This window comes from Chrysochloris asiatica, unplaced genomic scaffold (genome assembly GCF_000296735.1).
Source record: "Chrysochloris asiatica unplaced genomic scaffold, ChrAsi1.0 scaffold00013, whole genome shotgun sequence".
Lineage (NCBI taxonomy): Eukaryota > Metazoa > Chordata > Mammalia > Afrosoricida > Chrysochloridae > Chrysochloris > Chrysochloris asiatica.
Genome location: NW_006408531.1, coordinates 24498403 through 24515336, shown reverse-complemented (window position 1 = coordinate 24515336; position 16934 = coordinate 24498403). Strand labels below are relative to the sequence as shown.

General features: G+C 36.6%; 1 protein-coding gene across 1 annotated transcript in view; it reads right to left on the bottom strand.

Moving 5' to 3' along the window:
• Nucleotides 1–16934, bottom strand: part of ARHGAP18 (Rho GTPase activating protein 18) — a 188498-nt gene that overhangs the window by 39537 nt on the left and 132027 nt on the right. Inside the window, exons 6-8 of the mRNA XM_006834674.1 lie at nt 10848–11013; nt 8637–8728; nt 942–1019 (exon numbers count right to left, since the gene is read on the bottom strand). Of these exons, the coding sequence (XP_006834737.1) occupies nt 942–1019; nt 8637–8728; nt 10848–11013 (336 nt within the window). The remainder of the gene's footprint in view (nt 1–941; nt 1020–8636; nt 8729–10847; nt 11014–16934) is intronic.

Genomic DNA, 16934 nt, shown 5'->3' with positions numbered 1-16934 from the left:
TGGGTAGATTCAAATCACCAATATTGCATTTAGTAGCTGTGTTCGTATCTGTTTATACCTCCCTGGGACTCTTCACCCTATGAATATTTTGACTTCTGCTCTTTGCCCACTAGAAGAAAGGAACTATTTTAGTTCTTTCATTGTTTACTTTTGTTTCTATTTTGTTTTTACAAAGTACACGGATTAAAATTATGTGCATGTTTATTATTATAGGTGATCTGCTGCAAAAGAATTCTTTTAAGTGATAAAGAGCTAAGGTGTAAGTTTGAGGACTAAGGTCAATCTGACCCCAGCCGTGGTATTTTCATTTGTCTCACACACAAGTGAAACTTGTACCATTAACAAGGAAGACCACAGAAGAACTGATGCATTTGAATCCTAGTGTTGGAGAAAAATCTTGAAAGTACCATGGACTGCCATTAGAATAAACAAATCTGTCTTGGAAGGAGTACAGCCAAAAATGTTCTATAGAAGTGAGAAAGACAAGCTTCATCTTTCATTCTCCGGACATGAACTAGTCTCTGGAGAAGGACAACATGCTGGGTAAAGCAGAGGGTAAATGAAAGAGAAGAAGACCCCACCCCCACCCCCCAACAAAATGGACTGACACAATGGTGGCAACAATGGAATCAAACACGACGATGATTGTGAGGATGGTGCAGTGTTTTGTTCTGTTGTATATAGAGTTGCTCAGAGTCAGAACTGACTCATAGACACCTCACATCAACATTATAGGTAATATGGTGATTTAGAAGAATTAAAACAAAAACAGAAGGGAGTATAGAAAAACTGCAAAGAGAACTGTAAGAGGTTTTATTGTTTTTATTTTATCCACTTTATTAACAATGGAGGGAGAGTGGAGAGAACAAGTTAGCTTTTAAAATGGAAAAATATAATTAAACAATAAAATGCTATATTAATAGGAAAAAGAAAGAGATTACCTTGATTCTAATGGCAACTCCAGGTATTCGTAAGAGGCCTTCAGTTTCCAAACCTCCCTCTTCAATTCGAGAAATTAGCTGTGTATAAACAGAGGAACACTCTGATTTTGGTATTCATAACAGGTACAATTCCAAATTTAACATCTGTTTCACATATAAACAAATGAAAACTGATTACAAAGACATGCAAACTGGATTTTACAAGGTTTTGAATGCTATTGCAGTATCACTATCATTTAAACCAATAAATCCCCAAACTTTAGTTATCATTTAGAAAAAAGTTGGGTCTTATTCTACTTTATAACAGAAATGTGTAATTTCACACAACAGCTGGGGTACTCCAAACATAAAGGGAGAAAGATGATCATTTTTCAAAAGCAACTAAAAACATTCACTTATTCTCTTTTTCTAAACACATACATTCTGCAATCAAATAAATGTTATAAAATTTCCGTATTTTGTACACTTACATCTCATTTTCTGTTTATTCAAAAAGAAATTTATTTATGACATAAAGTAGAAAACTGTTTCCAAATATTCATGTTTAAGTCTTTAAGCTTTAGGTGGTAACGAAATGAAAAACAATTTTTAATATATATCACATCCAATGTTCAATGAATCAGATCTTGCTATCTCCAGAATCCCAGTGAAAGAATGAGAGTTTTTTTAAAAGGCTGGAACCCACAATGCATAGGAAAATAGAGACAATTTAATGACAAACTGATAGAGACAGAGAGAAACATAAAAGAGTGGTTCATTTCTTGGCAGAATAGTCTTCCAATGGGAATATAAGTTCCCTAGACAGTACACAAACACTTTTTAGGAGTACTCTTTGATTTGTTGTTGTTGTCAGGTGCCATCAAGTTGGAACCAACTCATAGCGACCCCATGCAAAGCAGAACAAAACAATGTCCGATCCTGGGCCAACCTCACTACCACTGCCACACTTGAGTCCATCAATGATGCCACTTGGCCAATCCATCTCATTAGGGGTCTTCCTCTTTTTCTCTGACCCTCCACCTTACCCAGCATGACATCCTTTTTCAGCGACTGTTTCCTCCGGACAATATGTCCAACGTATGAGAGATGAAGCTTAGCCATCCTGGCCTCCAAGGAGCACTTTGGTTGCACTTCTTCCAAAACAGATTTATTGGTTGTTTTGGCAGTCCATGGCACCTTCAGTATTCTCCTCCAACACCACAACTCAAAGGCATCAATTCTTCTATGATCTTCCTTAATTCACTGTCCAGCTTTCACGTGTCATATGAGGCTATTGAAAACACCATGGCCTGGGTCAGGGACACCTTAGTCCTCAAGCTGACATCTCTGCTCTTCAATACTTTAAAAAATTCCTGTGCAGCAGATTTGCCCAATGCAATACGTCGTCTGATCTCTTGACTGCTGCTTCCGTGAGTGTTGATAGTTAATCCAAGAAGAATGAAGTCCTTGACAACTTCAATCTTTTCTCCATTGATAAGAATGTTGTTTATTGAGCCAGTGGTGAGGATTTTTGTTTTCTTGACATTGAGATATAATCCATATTGAAGGCTGTGCTCTTTGATCTTCATAAGTAAATGTTTCAAGTCCTCTTCACTTTCAGCAAGCAAGGTTGTATCATCTGCACATGGCAGGTTGTTAATGAGTCTTCCTCCAATCCTGATGCCACGTTTTTCTTCATAGAACCCAGCTTCTCATATTATTTGCTCAGGTTGAATAAGTATGGTGAAAGAATACAACCCTGTCTCACACCTTTCCCAGTTTTAAAACATTCAGTGTTCCCATGTTCTGTTCGAACAACTGCTTCTTGGTCTAGGTACAGATTTCTCAGATGTACAATTAAGTGTTCTGGAATACTCATACATCTCAATGTTGTCCATAGCTTGTCATGATCCACACAACTGAAAGTCTTTGTGTAGTCAATAAAGCACAGGTAAACATCCTTCTGGTATTCTCTGCTTTCAGCCAAGATCTATAGGACATCAGCAATGATATATCTCATTCCACGGCCTCTTTGATTTAAGAGAGTCAATTTCCATGTCCTCAATTAAAATATGAAGCGTTTATTAGCTGCATGTAATTTTTCCTTCCTGTCCACCCATCCTCCACCTACATTAGTCTTCTACTTCTACTTCATAAAAGACAGAACCTTAGCTGGTGTGGCATTGTGTGATAAAGCACTCAACCGCAAGGCCAGTGTTTCAAACTCACCAGCGGCTCCTTGGAAACCCTATACAGGGTCACCATGAGCTGGAACTGACTTGACGGCACTAACAACAACACCCTTTACTCAAACTCTGGTAGCACAGTGGGTTATGAGTTGGGTTGCTAACCACAGGTCAGCAGTTCAAATTCACCAGCTGCTCCTCTTGAGAAAGATTAGGATTTCTGTACCCGTAAAGATTTACAGGCTTATAAACCTTCAACAGAGATGCTATGAATCGGAACCAACTCCACAGCACATGGACACTACCTCCCGCACACTTAGCTCATCCTGAAAATCTTACTGCATGTCCTAGAGCATTATGTCTTCCAAAGCATAAAAGGAATGTAAATTTTTAGTTTTTCTTTTCAGGGAAGTTTCCTTTAATGTTTAACCTAGGTTTATAAACTATATAAAGCTTACTCTCTTTTCCTTGCTTATGTATTAGGAGCAAAGTGTGGCATTAGAAAAGAGGCCTTTGAACTTTGTTTAGATGTATTGACATCAGATATATTGTATCCTACAGAGATTGGGAAAGAGCTCTGGTAGCAGAGTGGTTACAAATCAGGCTGTTTAACTCAAGGTCAGCAGTTTGAAACTACCAGTCATTCCACAGGACAAAGATGAGGCTTTCTGCTCCAGTAAAGGTTTACAGCCTTGGAAACCGGATATGGAGGTGGGGGAGGGGTCCCTATGAGTTGGAAAAGACTCCATGGCACACAACCACCACCACCACCACAGAGACTGGAAAGGATGGTACTTGTTCTTTAAGGACCTTACTTCTCCTAGTCCTGGATTAACTCCAAAGAATGCACTGATTTTAAGAGATTCTGATAAAATGAAAACAAAGAGCATTCTCAAATTCACCACGTGAATTTTATTATTAGCTAAAAAGAAAACCATCTTTGAACTATAAAATCAGTACATGACTTTTCTAAAACACAACTGGAATATTTTTAGGGGCCACATTTGTGAAGTGGCACTGGATAAAACACCTCACAAAAAGTTGTACATGGATTATTTTTTATTAAATAGGCAAAATGTATTTAATAAGAAATTTACAATCAAATGATCAAGTCATACCATACAAAATGTATTCAATGAATAGGCAATTTTCACACTATTTCATCCTATAAATTATTTTAAATGTTTTTTCCTATTAACAACAACAAAAAAGTATATGCTGGCTTCTGGAACAAATTAGCTTTCAGTTGTATGTACCTTTTACTTTCATTAAACATATAAGAAAACTTGATTGTGATTTCTAAATAACTAAATGGGAGCAACTACAGGATTTTGTATGTGTGTCCTTTTTTATTATTTTCTAAACTGAATACCGGTGATCAATGATACATATATATACACAGATTGAAGGAGTACCATGTGTTTTTGTCATACTTCTCAATAAGAAAACATAATTTTCAGTTACATTATATTCTATTATTAAAATATAAAAATGCAATATAATAATAAATACTGTATAGTTTTTTTGTTAAGATTTAGACGTGGCAAATAGCTACTGATCTATATATTTTAATCATGCTGCTCTTAATTAATTCACTTACAAGATACAACCTATAATTTATCAGTAATTTTCAGAGCATTCCTAGAAATATGTATACTTACATGAACTGAAAAATTTAGTCAGACTTTTTGGATACAAAGTGTATCTGATTTGGTTGATTCATTTGACAGTGCAATTTGCTAACTAGGTCTTAAGGCAGACTTTTTCACAGATTTAAAATTAACAACATTTCCATTTCTCTAAACTTTCCTGATTTTCATAATGGCTTATAAATGTACCTCTGAGGAAAACTATTAAAAGATACAATTAGTAGGTAATGAGTAAATTTAGTTAATGCACTTTGTTGGTATATTTCTCAAAAACTGAGAAAGTGCAGTCATCTGGGTAGTAGTGAATCTTTTTATATAAGTCAGTGGATTCCAATTCTTTTCATTTGACAAAACTGAAAGATTTAACTGAGCTGTCAGCTGGAACATAAATAAAATATTTGGTTAGATCATTGTGATTTTTGCTTACAATTCAGAGGGGCTACAAATACACATGCATGTTAACTAAAGTAAACTCTTCTATCCCCTTTATTTCTTATTGAACTACAGGGATTTTTAGGTGATGCTGTGGGCTAATGCGTCAGACTGCAAAGCCATTTGAACTGCAAGGTCAGTGGTTCAAGCTCACCAGCTGCTCCTCAGAAACCTCATACAGTGTCGCTATGGGTCAGAACTGATTCAACGGCACTTAACAACAACAACAACTTACTAATAAAGAGTCCTGGTGTGGTACAGTAGGATAAGCACTGAACCCCAAGGTCAGTGGTTCAAACTTACCAGCTGCTCCTCAGAAACCCTATGCAGGGTCACTATGAGTTGGAATCAACTTGACAGTGCTTAAAAACAATATACTAATGCAAATTTAAAGTAGGATAGACACTTGAAATCTATGTATCAGTCTGTAAATAATAATTGTTGTTGTTGTTAAGTACTATTGAGTTGGTTCTGACTCATATGGACCCTGTATAGGGTTTCTGAGGAGGAACTGGTGAGTTGGAACCACTGGCCTTGCAGCTCAAACTGACCTTGCGGTACAGTGCTTATCCTCCAGCGTCATACCAGGACTACAGATATAACAATATGCATCTAGAAATGGTAAACACCGGAAGGAAATTGAAAGAGCTCTGTTACATTGTGGGGATTACAATAAATGTGATGAAGCAAAATTAATATGAACTGTTGAATGGAAAACCAATTTGCCCTACAAACTTTCACCTAAATCATACAAATAGGAGCCAACTCATTGGAAACAAACACCAGCAGCAAAGCCAGGGCTAAATGCGGTTGGGAGGGTTAGTTTTACTGGAAAATTAAATCTGGGACTTGACCTTTGATTAACTCTGGCAGTAAGCATTGGACTGGACTGGGGCTCTTCCCCATTACTTCACTCTACTGGGTAACTAGAGTCTTCCAAATATTAGAAAGTTCAAAACTTTAAAGTAACTAGCTAAATAAACAAATAAGCAGACAATTATGAAACAAAATGCAGAGGCTTTCTGAGATTGAATGAAATCTTCAGCATTGTCTAAAGGTACTACTGACATCAACAAATCTGTGAACGGACCTAAACTTTCCCTCTACTGGGTAGATTATGGGTTGGAACTGACTCAATGGCACTTAACAACAAAAACAAATGCTGCTGCTATTGTTGTTGTTAGGTGCCATCGAGTCAGTAGCGACATTATGCACAGCAGAAAGAAACACTACCCGATCCTGGGCCAACCTCACTACTGCTTCCACGCTTAAGTCCATCGATCCTGCCACTTGGCCAATCCATCTCAATAGGAGTCTTCCTCTTTTTCTCTGACCCTCCACCTTACCGAACATGATATCCTTCTCCAGTGACTGGTCCCTCCTGACAATATGTCCGAAGTATGAGAGATGAAGTTTGGCCATCTTGGCCTCCAAGGAGCACTCTGGCTGCACTTCTTCCAAAACGGATCTATTGGTTCTTTTGGCAACACATGGCACCTTCAATATTCTTCTCCAACACAATAACTCAAAAGCATCAATTCTTCTACGGTCTTTCTTATTCACTGCCCAGCTTTCACATGCATATGAGATTATTGAAAATACCATGACTTGGGTCAGGTACACCTTAGTCCTCAAGCTGACATCTTTCCTCTTAACACTTTAAAAAGGTCTTGTGCAGCAGATTTCCCTAATGGAATACATCGTTTGGTTTCTTGACTGCTGCTTCCGTGATGTTGATAGCTGATCCAAAAAGAATGAAGTCCTTGACTTCATTCTTTTCTCCGGTGGTAAGAATGTTGTTTATTGGTCCAGTGGTGAGGATTTTTGTTTTATTTATATTGAGGTGTAATCCATATCGAAGGCTGTGCTCTTTGATCTTCATCAGTAAATATTTTAAGTCTTCTTCACTTTCAGCAATCAAGGTTGTATCATCTGCATGTCGCAGGTTGTTAATGAGTCTTCCTACAATCTTGATGCCATGTTTTTCTTCATAGAACCCAGTTTCTCGGATTATTTGCTCAGTACACAGGTTGAATAAGTATGGTGAAAGAATACAACCTTGTCGCACACCTTTTTTAATTTTCAGCCATTCAGTGTTCCCATGGGCTGTTTGAACAACTGCTTCTTGGTCCAGGTACAGATTCCTCATGAGCACAATTAGGTGCTGCGTAATACTTATACTTCACAATGTTGTCCATAGCTTGTCATGATCCATACAAGCAAAAGCCTTTGCATAGTCAATAAATCACAGGTAAACATCCTTCTGATATTCTCTGCTTTCAGCCAAGATCCATCAGACATCAGTAATGATATCCCTCATTCCATGGCCTCTTCTGAATTCAACTTGAACCTCTGGAAGTTCTCTTTCAATGTATAATTGTAGCCGTTTCTGTATTACCTTTAGCAAAACTTCTATCTACACTAAAAAAAATTTTTAAAAAGCTTGAACAAGAGGCCCATATTTGTTATCATCTCTGTTAGATATAGCTACCATTGACAACTATCCATACAGATAGTTCTATGTTAGTGGACAGATGAGGCAGATAAGTAGAATAAATTATGTCCAACAGAGCTCATCAGGAGAAACACTGATATGCTGGTTTGAGCCTACATTGGTGGGCATGAAGAATAAAAGAACCAGGGGTTAGTAGTAAGGTAGGAAATACGTACAAAGAGCTTTAGTATTAGATGAGTTTTCTAAGTCAATCTACTTCCAAAGTTATAAAATTCACTCTTGCTGTCCGTTGAAATTTCAGAAACTGTGAGTTACATGCTTGGGTTACTGAAAGAATCTTTAGCTTGGGGAGTTCACGGCTGATTTGATTCCAGAAGCCATGGTGGAGAAGGAAGTAGATACACCTTCGTCACCATGTACTGACTGACGAGTACCAAATATAATCTGTTTCCAATTATCATGGCTCAGAAGTTGACTGAAATGTTTATACTGCCATGGATAATCCCCTTATGAATAATTGAGGGCTCACTACACAAGTGACTCAATAGTTTAGCAATCATTTTCTAATTCTACTTTATAGTTTCTTTACCTATGTTGGAAGTAAGCACTGGTATATTAAATTGGACATCCTCACTGTGAATAGGAAAGCATGGGAAATACATACAGGTATAAAATATTCATGAGAACTCAATTCCACAGAAATTTATAAGCAGTTTCTCAAACTATTTATTATAGAACTGAAATCTCAATTATACAAAGCCAGCTAACATAAGACAAGAAAATGATGCCAGGTAATCACAGTTACAGAAATAACACTGAAAGCATTACCATGAAATAAAAGTTATGAGCACTTGCAACAAATTTGTTTCCTGAATAGAAAATCAAAGTACAAAATAAGAGTGTATCAACTGTAATAGTATGGATGCAAAAAAAACAAAAAACACTGTTAGCTAAAGTATGCTTTTTCTAAGCTCGCTCATTCAGGTCTACTTACTTTTTGAAATATCAAGGGTATTCGAGTTCCTGGTACTTTCTTCTGATCTTGTTCTAGCAAAACTGTCAATGGAACACCAAAAAGGCCAAAATCTGCAAAAAGAAAATAAGATTTCTTCACTTCCCTCAATCTATAAAGTAAAAACAAAACACTTTAAGGACCAAGATTTCGGACACTGTCATTCAGACAACTCTTTATTGAGCAAACAGTAAGTGAACAACCTGTTTTAGACATGAGGCCCACAAAACCCAACAGGATGGCTCAGGCCTTGCCTTATAAAGCAGGCTAACAAGAAAAGACAACCAAACAACTAATTGCAAATAAACACTGAAATCATCAGAAAAGTGTAAACTACTACAAAAAGAAAAAAGAAAAAAAATGGAAGACTGTGGGATTATACAAAACAAGTAAATGATTTGTTAAGTGTAATCAAATGAAAAGTTCTGGCTTAAAGCAAATATTACCCATCTCTCCCAAACTAAATTGACATTCAAAATTCTACAGTACAACAAAGTATATAAATGAAAGCTCTGCTTTTTGAGAAGTTAGGCAACAGTATGACCTTGTTCTACAAATGTTTCTTTTTCAAAAAAGTACTGTAGACACGTGGCATTTTTAGTTTAAATTTGTAGTTTTATATCCTTGTGATTAACTTCAGAAGCAATGAAAGGTAATAATTTATGATTCTTCATAATTAAAGTGATAATTCTTGCATCTGGTTCAAGCACAGCTTCGACTCCATAGCCTTTGTCCAACCCCATTACTGGGCATACAGTTCACAAAGAAGTAAAAATGATTGCTTCCTTTTTGACAAACATCATCAGGATAGATGTAAATCATTTGTGATCCTGGAAAAAGCAATTTCCTTGTGGTATGATGACAGATACTAGAAATCATGACAATCGACATATCATTCAAAAGAATGCCAGTAATCCAGTAAATAAGAAAAAATATAATCCTATAATCCTCAATAATGTCAAGGGTCTAGTTTATGAGATAAACATATTGGGTAAGATACACAGATATATAAAAGATGGAAAAACTCTATTAACAATGATGCTTAATAAGAATGGCAGTACTTCTCTCTCTGCAATACAACAAAATAACATTTAAAAAAAAAAAAACCTCTTAAAGCCACTTGGAAAGTTTCAAGCTATGAGTCACAAAGATTTAACTATAGTTCTATTTTAAATTTAAGGAAGGCTTTGTGAGGATCTTCTAAAAAGGCATCTTAAGTCTTCATTAGCCATAATGGGCTATGAAAAACCATATGTACTGTTTGACTCATAAATTCATCATCCTGAGTCTCAAGCTAAAATGCTCAAAGGAACTGAATACAGAAAGAGACCCACTGGGGCCCAGCATGGAAGAGAAGACATGAGTGGAAAGTACAACTCAGCCCTACAGAGAAATTACCTCTAAAACATAAATCAGGTAAATGCTTATCTTTGCTAAGGTTACCATAGCAACTCAATAATCCTCTTCCTTGGTAGCTCTTTAGGAGACACCTTTTAAAGTTAAATAAGAGGATGGGGATTCCTAAACAGTAAGTTTTATAATTGAGAATCATCTGGATTTCAGAGAAAATGAAAGTCTAGGATACACAAAAACGAAGGTGGTGTTTGTTCTTTAATAGTATTATAAAAGATGAATTCTGTTTATAAGCAAGCTGCTTATAAAAGAAAACTACACAAATGTACAATGAGTACAGGTCGGAGGTACTGGGCACTACAATGGCAGGCTCCTAACAGGGTAAAATATGTGTGCAAAGTTGAGCAGGAATGACGAAGGGACCACCCATTAGATGAATTCCTCTCCAGATGAATAAGCAAAAGTCATCATTTGGATCAACATCTGAGACTCATTTTCCAAGACCTTGAAAAATCTGATCTTCTTTAGTCTGGAAATAAGTAAATCGATGTCCCAAATGTATCTTTTTAAATATATACCTTTCAAACAAGAAAGTACATAAGATTCCTGGATTCAGAATTTTCTTCCACAGGAATTATATTATTGGATTATCTCTTCTTTTCTGTAGTCTAAGGGACAGTGTTTTTATCCAGATACACATTTTTGAAGCAATGTTTCAAAATGTAAATTTTCGATGTTTCAAGGGTTGGTTTACTTTGTAGATGTTTTTATCTTCCAAGACTGAAGAAAGCCAAGTCCATCCTTTCTACTTACTAAATCTGTTTTTCATTTCAAGATTACCTTTTGTTTTGATTTTCACAGCTTTCTCTTGTTTCAATTCAACACCCAATATATCACAGAGGGCAGTCAGCTCAATTAGAGCTAAACAGCAAACTTTCTTCATGTCCTGGTGTGCCAGGTCACCAATCCTGGTGGTGCCCGTTTTGTCTTTTGGCAATCTGAAACTCTAGAATAAACATGATTAATACAGTACATGTTTACAATACCTAACCCCACCCCTCTTATAATGAAAGAAGAAAAAAAAAATGTTCCTGTAGAAAGAAGTTATAATCAGAATAAGTGACACAGAACACGAGGCAGAATTTCTCTCATCAGAATTAAGAGCAAGTCTGTCATAGTAAGGATATCCAAACTTGTGGGGAGTTCAAGAGTTGGCCTATGAAGTCAAGATAGACAGTACCATACCTTGTCCTAGCAATACTAATACAAGTGGCTGAGAGGACAAACGAAACAAGCAGCTCTGAAGAGAATAAAGACCTCTTGTTAACTGATACTCAAGAACCAAAAACAATTAGAAATGAGGCATAAATCATAAGGCAGGGAGTTCATAACAGGGAAAAGAAGTAGAAGAAGGGGATGACGAAAAAGAAGAGGTTGTACAGGGAGAGGGGAGAAATAGCATGGACTTTAGAGCCAGGCAGAACCTCTATTGGACATCAGGTGTATGACTTCAGGTAATTGCTTAACTTTTCTTTCTGTAAAATGGTGGTGGTGACGAAAATGATGTCACCTAATTCAGACAGCTGTTGTGAAACTGAAGTGCTAGCACTTGCCAAGCACTTACATGTGACTATTATTATTCTTACTTTCACCACTAAATACACAGATTTAGAGAAATTACCAGGACCACAGCAAATAATGGCAGCAGCAGGACAAAATCTAGGATTTCCCAGGCCTCCCCCACCCAGCATCTGTACCCAAGTTACCACTATTGTCTCTCCGTGAACAATAGCTTAGCTATTGGTCTTGTTTCCAGCACAGAGAAAAGGGGAAATAGCATTAAAAAGACAAAGACGAAGAGGTTGCATGTTTTCAGTGCTTCTGCTGTTTACCTTTCTCAAATATCATCTCCTACGTACGGATTCAGCCTCTTTTTACACTTAATACATGAAAGTGTGAATTATTCTAACCTGTAATACAAACTACAGTAAGACTGAGTTTACTAAGGAGCTTTGGTAGTGTAGTGGTTATGAATTGGGCTGCGAACCTCAGGATCAGCAGTTCGAAACTACCAGCTGTTCCGTGGGAGAAAGATGAGGCGTTCTGCTCCCATAAAGATTTACAGCCTCGGAAACCCTGTACAGGGTCACTATGAGTCGGAACCGACTCCACGGCACATCACAACAACAACAACATAGCAAGGATCATACTATGAGAGTTTGATAGAAATCATGCTTATCAGGATGACATCTTCTGGCTTCCTAGTTCATGTATTGGCCAAGAATGTTCAAATGATTCTATCTACTCCCTTGCTTTGCTGATTTTCCATGTATCATTAACTCGTCATGGACTCAATCCTAGTGCAAGACACATGTCCTACAGCAGAATTGGATTTGTGGTCCACCGACCCATGAGGGGCTATCCACCAAGACCCTTTCAGGGAGTCCCCCAGGTGGAAACTAGTTGAATAATTAATACTATGACATGATTTCTCCTTTTCACTCTCATTTTGAGTGCACTATGGAGTTTTCCACAGGTACATGAATGCAGGAACAGTTAGGAGTATCCACCTGACTATTAAAACCCGACATTGTTGATGTTGTTGCTAAATGTCATTGAATCGGTTCTGACTCACAGAGACCCTGTATAGTGTTTCCAAGGAGCAGCTGGTGGGTTAGAACCATCGACCCTGTGGCTCAAACTAACGTTGTGGTCCAGCTCATTATCCTGCAGTGCCACACAGTTGCTAAAAAGAAAAACCATATTCCTTTTTCAATAATTTCTTTGTTTCAGAAAACAGTTATTTTCCATTAAAATGTTAGTTATGTAAACTGTATTACTGCTATTTTATATGGGTTAACATGTCTTTTCAAGGTCAGTAGTTCAAACCCACTAGCTGCTCCTCAGAAACCTTATACAGGGTCACTGTAAGTCGGAACTGAATCGACAGTACTTAACAGCAACAACAACAATACATACTTTAAGTTTCTCAATTTTAATTTCAAATACAGTAAATATTAATCGGTTTTTGAGGTTCTCGAACTTTAAAAGCATGAAAGGTTCCTGTGACCTTAATATCTAAGAGTCAGTGTCCTAGAGTAATCCCCAAAACCTACAACTTTTGTTACTTGAATAGCTAATTCCTTTCAAGCCAACTTAATCGCAATAGAGAACTTTCAAGTTTCCTACAGGATAAAAGATAAATCTCGTAATACATAGTTTTTCCTTATAAGAAAATTAACTATATCAGCAAGAGAATACATTGAAAATGTAGCCTAAGTAAATTTCTAAATAGATGTAATGGCCTTTTTGGCACAATGCCTTGGTGTAGCGCTGTGGGTTAATGCACCAGACTGTAAAGCCGTTTGAACCGCAAGGTCAGTCGGCAGTTCAAGCTCACCAGCTACTCCTTGGAAACCCTATACAGGGTCACTATGGGTTGGGATTGACTCAACGGCACTTAACAACAACACAATGGCACAATGCAGACGGGGTGACTATGTGGAACCAGACTACAACTAAAAAACCCTGTCTATATCAATATGCAACCTTTGGCAAATATTATAATTTTCTGTGCCTCAGTCTTTTCATCTGTATTATGGGAATAATAACAAAATCTATCTTACAAGGTTCTGGGGAAGATCAAATGATATATATTGTTGTTGTTAGGCGCCATTGAGTCAGTTCCAACTCACAGCAACACTATGTACAACAAAACAAACACTGCCCAGTCCTGGGCCATTCTCACTGTTGGTGTTACGCTTGAACCCATTGCTGCTGCCACTGTATCACTCCATCTCCTTGGGGTCTTCCACTTTATCACATGATGCTCTTCTCAAGGATTGGTCTCTCCTGAAAACATGTCCAAAGCATGAGATGAAGTCTTTCCAACCTGCCTTATAAAGAGCATTCTGGTATACTTCTTCCAACACAGATTTGTTTGTTCTTTTGGCAGTTTGTAGTACTTTAAATATTCTTCTCCAACACCATAACTCAAATGCATCAATTCTTCTTTATTCACTGTCCAACTTTCATATGCAAATGAAGTGATAGAAAATACCATTGCCTAGGTCAGGCACACCTTTGTCCTCAAAGTGACATCTTTGCCCTTTAACTCTTTAAAGAGGTCTTATGCAGTAGATCTGCCTAATCGTTGTTTGGTTGGTTGATTTCTCGACTGCTGCTTTCATGAGTGTTGATTATGGATTCAAGCAAAATGAAGTCTTTGACAAATTCAATCTTTTCTCAGTGTATCATAATGTTATTCATCCAATTGTGAAGATTTTTGTTTTCTTTACATTGAGGTGCAATCTAAAGGCTTTGGACTTCACCAGTAAGTATTCTGAATCCACTTTCAGCAAGCAAAGTTGTGTCATCTGTATATTGCAGGTTAGTAAGTCTTCTTCCAATCCTGATGCCATGTTTTTCTTCATATAATTCTGCTTCTTAGTTTATTTGCTCATGATACAATTTGAATAAATATGGTGGAAGGATACAACCCTGACACCCACCTTTCCTGATTTTAAACCACTCAGTATCCCCTTGCTTTGTTTGAATGACTGCATCTTAATCTATGAACTGGTTTCTCATGAGCACAATTAAGTGTTCTGGAATACCCATTCATCGCAATGTTATCCATAGTTTGTCATAATCTACACAGTTGAACGTTTTTGCACAGTCAATAAAACACAAGTAAACACCTTTTTGGTATTCTTTTAGTCAAGAACCATCTGATCTCAGCAACGATACCTCTAGCTTCATGTCGTCTTGTGGATCTCGCTTTAATTTCTGACAGTTCCCTGCTGATCTGTAATTGAAATATCTTCAGCAAAATTTTACTTGCTGCTGATATTGCTCAATGATTTGCGAATTCCATTGGGTCGCCTTTCTTTGAAATGGGCACAAATATGGATCTCTTCCCATAGCTTAGCCAGGTATGTATCTCCCAAATTTCTTGGCCTAGATAAGCGAGCATCTCCAGTGTTGCAACAGCTTGTTGAAAGATTTCAATTTGTATTCCATCAATTCCTGGGGCCTTGTTTTTCGTCAATGCCTATAATGAAGCTTGGACATCCTTCTCCAGTACCTTTGGTTCTTAATTATATCTTGAACATATACTACCTCTTGAAATGGCATGTATTAAGTACTCAAAAAGTGTTAAGTATAGTTTTATTTTTACACAGATTTTTTAAAAAATAATAATTTCAAGGTATCAGTGAGAAAAAAATCACCTTGATCCTCACATGATGAATAGTCACATGACCATTATTCGTTTTTTTCCTTTCTTTCTAAATATTAAAGCAAAGTAAGGAAAATCAGTAAAGATAATACTTACATTTAATCAACAGTTCCTTATTTTAGTCTCCAAATATATTATAAATAGGGAAAGTGAGGCTCAATAAAGTTATGAGGTTTAAACAAGGCCAGTTAGACATTGGCAATAAGAAGAATGCAAATTTTAGGTTTTCTGAATCATAAATTCCATAGCCATTGTGTTCTGATGAATTTTTCCTAATGCATCACAATAGGCAAGGAAGAATCTGCGATGAAGGAAGTCTAGGAGGGACAGTGAGTCCCTCAAGGAAAGAAGCCATATCTTAATCCCCCTGTTGTACTGCAGGCCTGGCACCCAAAATGTTCTGTCATGGGCTAGTCAATAAATGAAGACACGCGGGTTGTATGAACAGAAGCAAACTTGTGGGAAGGAACTGCCCTGATGTTTCCCTCATTACTTGTGATTTCTTTTGAGCTTTATATTTAAAATCACACAAAACTGGTCTCATTTTTCTCACGACTGTTTCCATAGTCAAAATAATTGCTTGGTTTTCTGAAGAGTTGAATGGTATTTATCAATTAAATACTCTATTAAAAATTTATTGAAATATTTCCTCAAAATAAGTTTATTTTAGTCTAATAAAGCAAACGTAATACAATTATTTTAAGCATTATCCAAGGTAATTTTATTAGTTCAAATATTTGGTTTACCTAGCAGTATATGTCATGAGTTTTATTTATTTATTTATTTTAACATTGTCCTTAATGAAAGGCGTTTGTTCTTTCATGTTTAATTCATAGCAGTGGGTTTAAATATTTATAACGTTTCCTGTCAGTTTTGTTTAGTTAATAGACTGGATGGTTTCATTTGTTGGCTAAAAGAAGGCAGTGCAATTTCAGCAAAAGAAACTCTTTATACCTTTTGGAAAATTAGTATAAAGAAAGAGAGTGAAATGAACATTTCAAAGAATAAATAAATAAATTAGGCCATTGGTTCTCAAGCATTGCCATAAATCAACCAATATTGTGAACTTTACTCCTGTTTTGTAAATTCTGCAGTGGGAAATGTTCCCTTTAGGTACAAGATCAGTAATGATGAACTCGACTTTTTTAACTGATCACATCACTCTAGCTTCAACCAAAAGGCAAGGGAATCTGTTCTTCACTGACCAATTTCTACAGACTACTTCTATTCTATATAACATCTACTAGAAAATTCACTTTTAACCTACGACTTTCCATGTGAACAATGTGATTTGATTGTAGTTTTTCATTCGTTGCCATTTCCACAGGGTGAATGTTTTTCCAGGCAAGTAAGACATGAGAAATGTTTCACATTTTCAGCTTTTATACTTCCTTTTTTTTTTTTTTTTTTTTAAAGAGATCAGTACTATAATTTAGCATAGTGGTTACGAATCGGGCTGCAAACCTTAAGGTCAGCAGTTCAAAACTACCAGCCGCTCTGTGGGAGAAAGATGAGGCTTTCTACTCCCATAAAGATTTACACCCTTGGAAACCCTGTACAGGATCACTATGGGTCAGAACTGACTCAATGGCACTTAACAACAACATACTATAATTTAGCCTTTACTTAAGAATTCAGAATCACAAGTCTAACCATCTATTATTATTATTATTATTTTAAGTTTTATT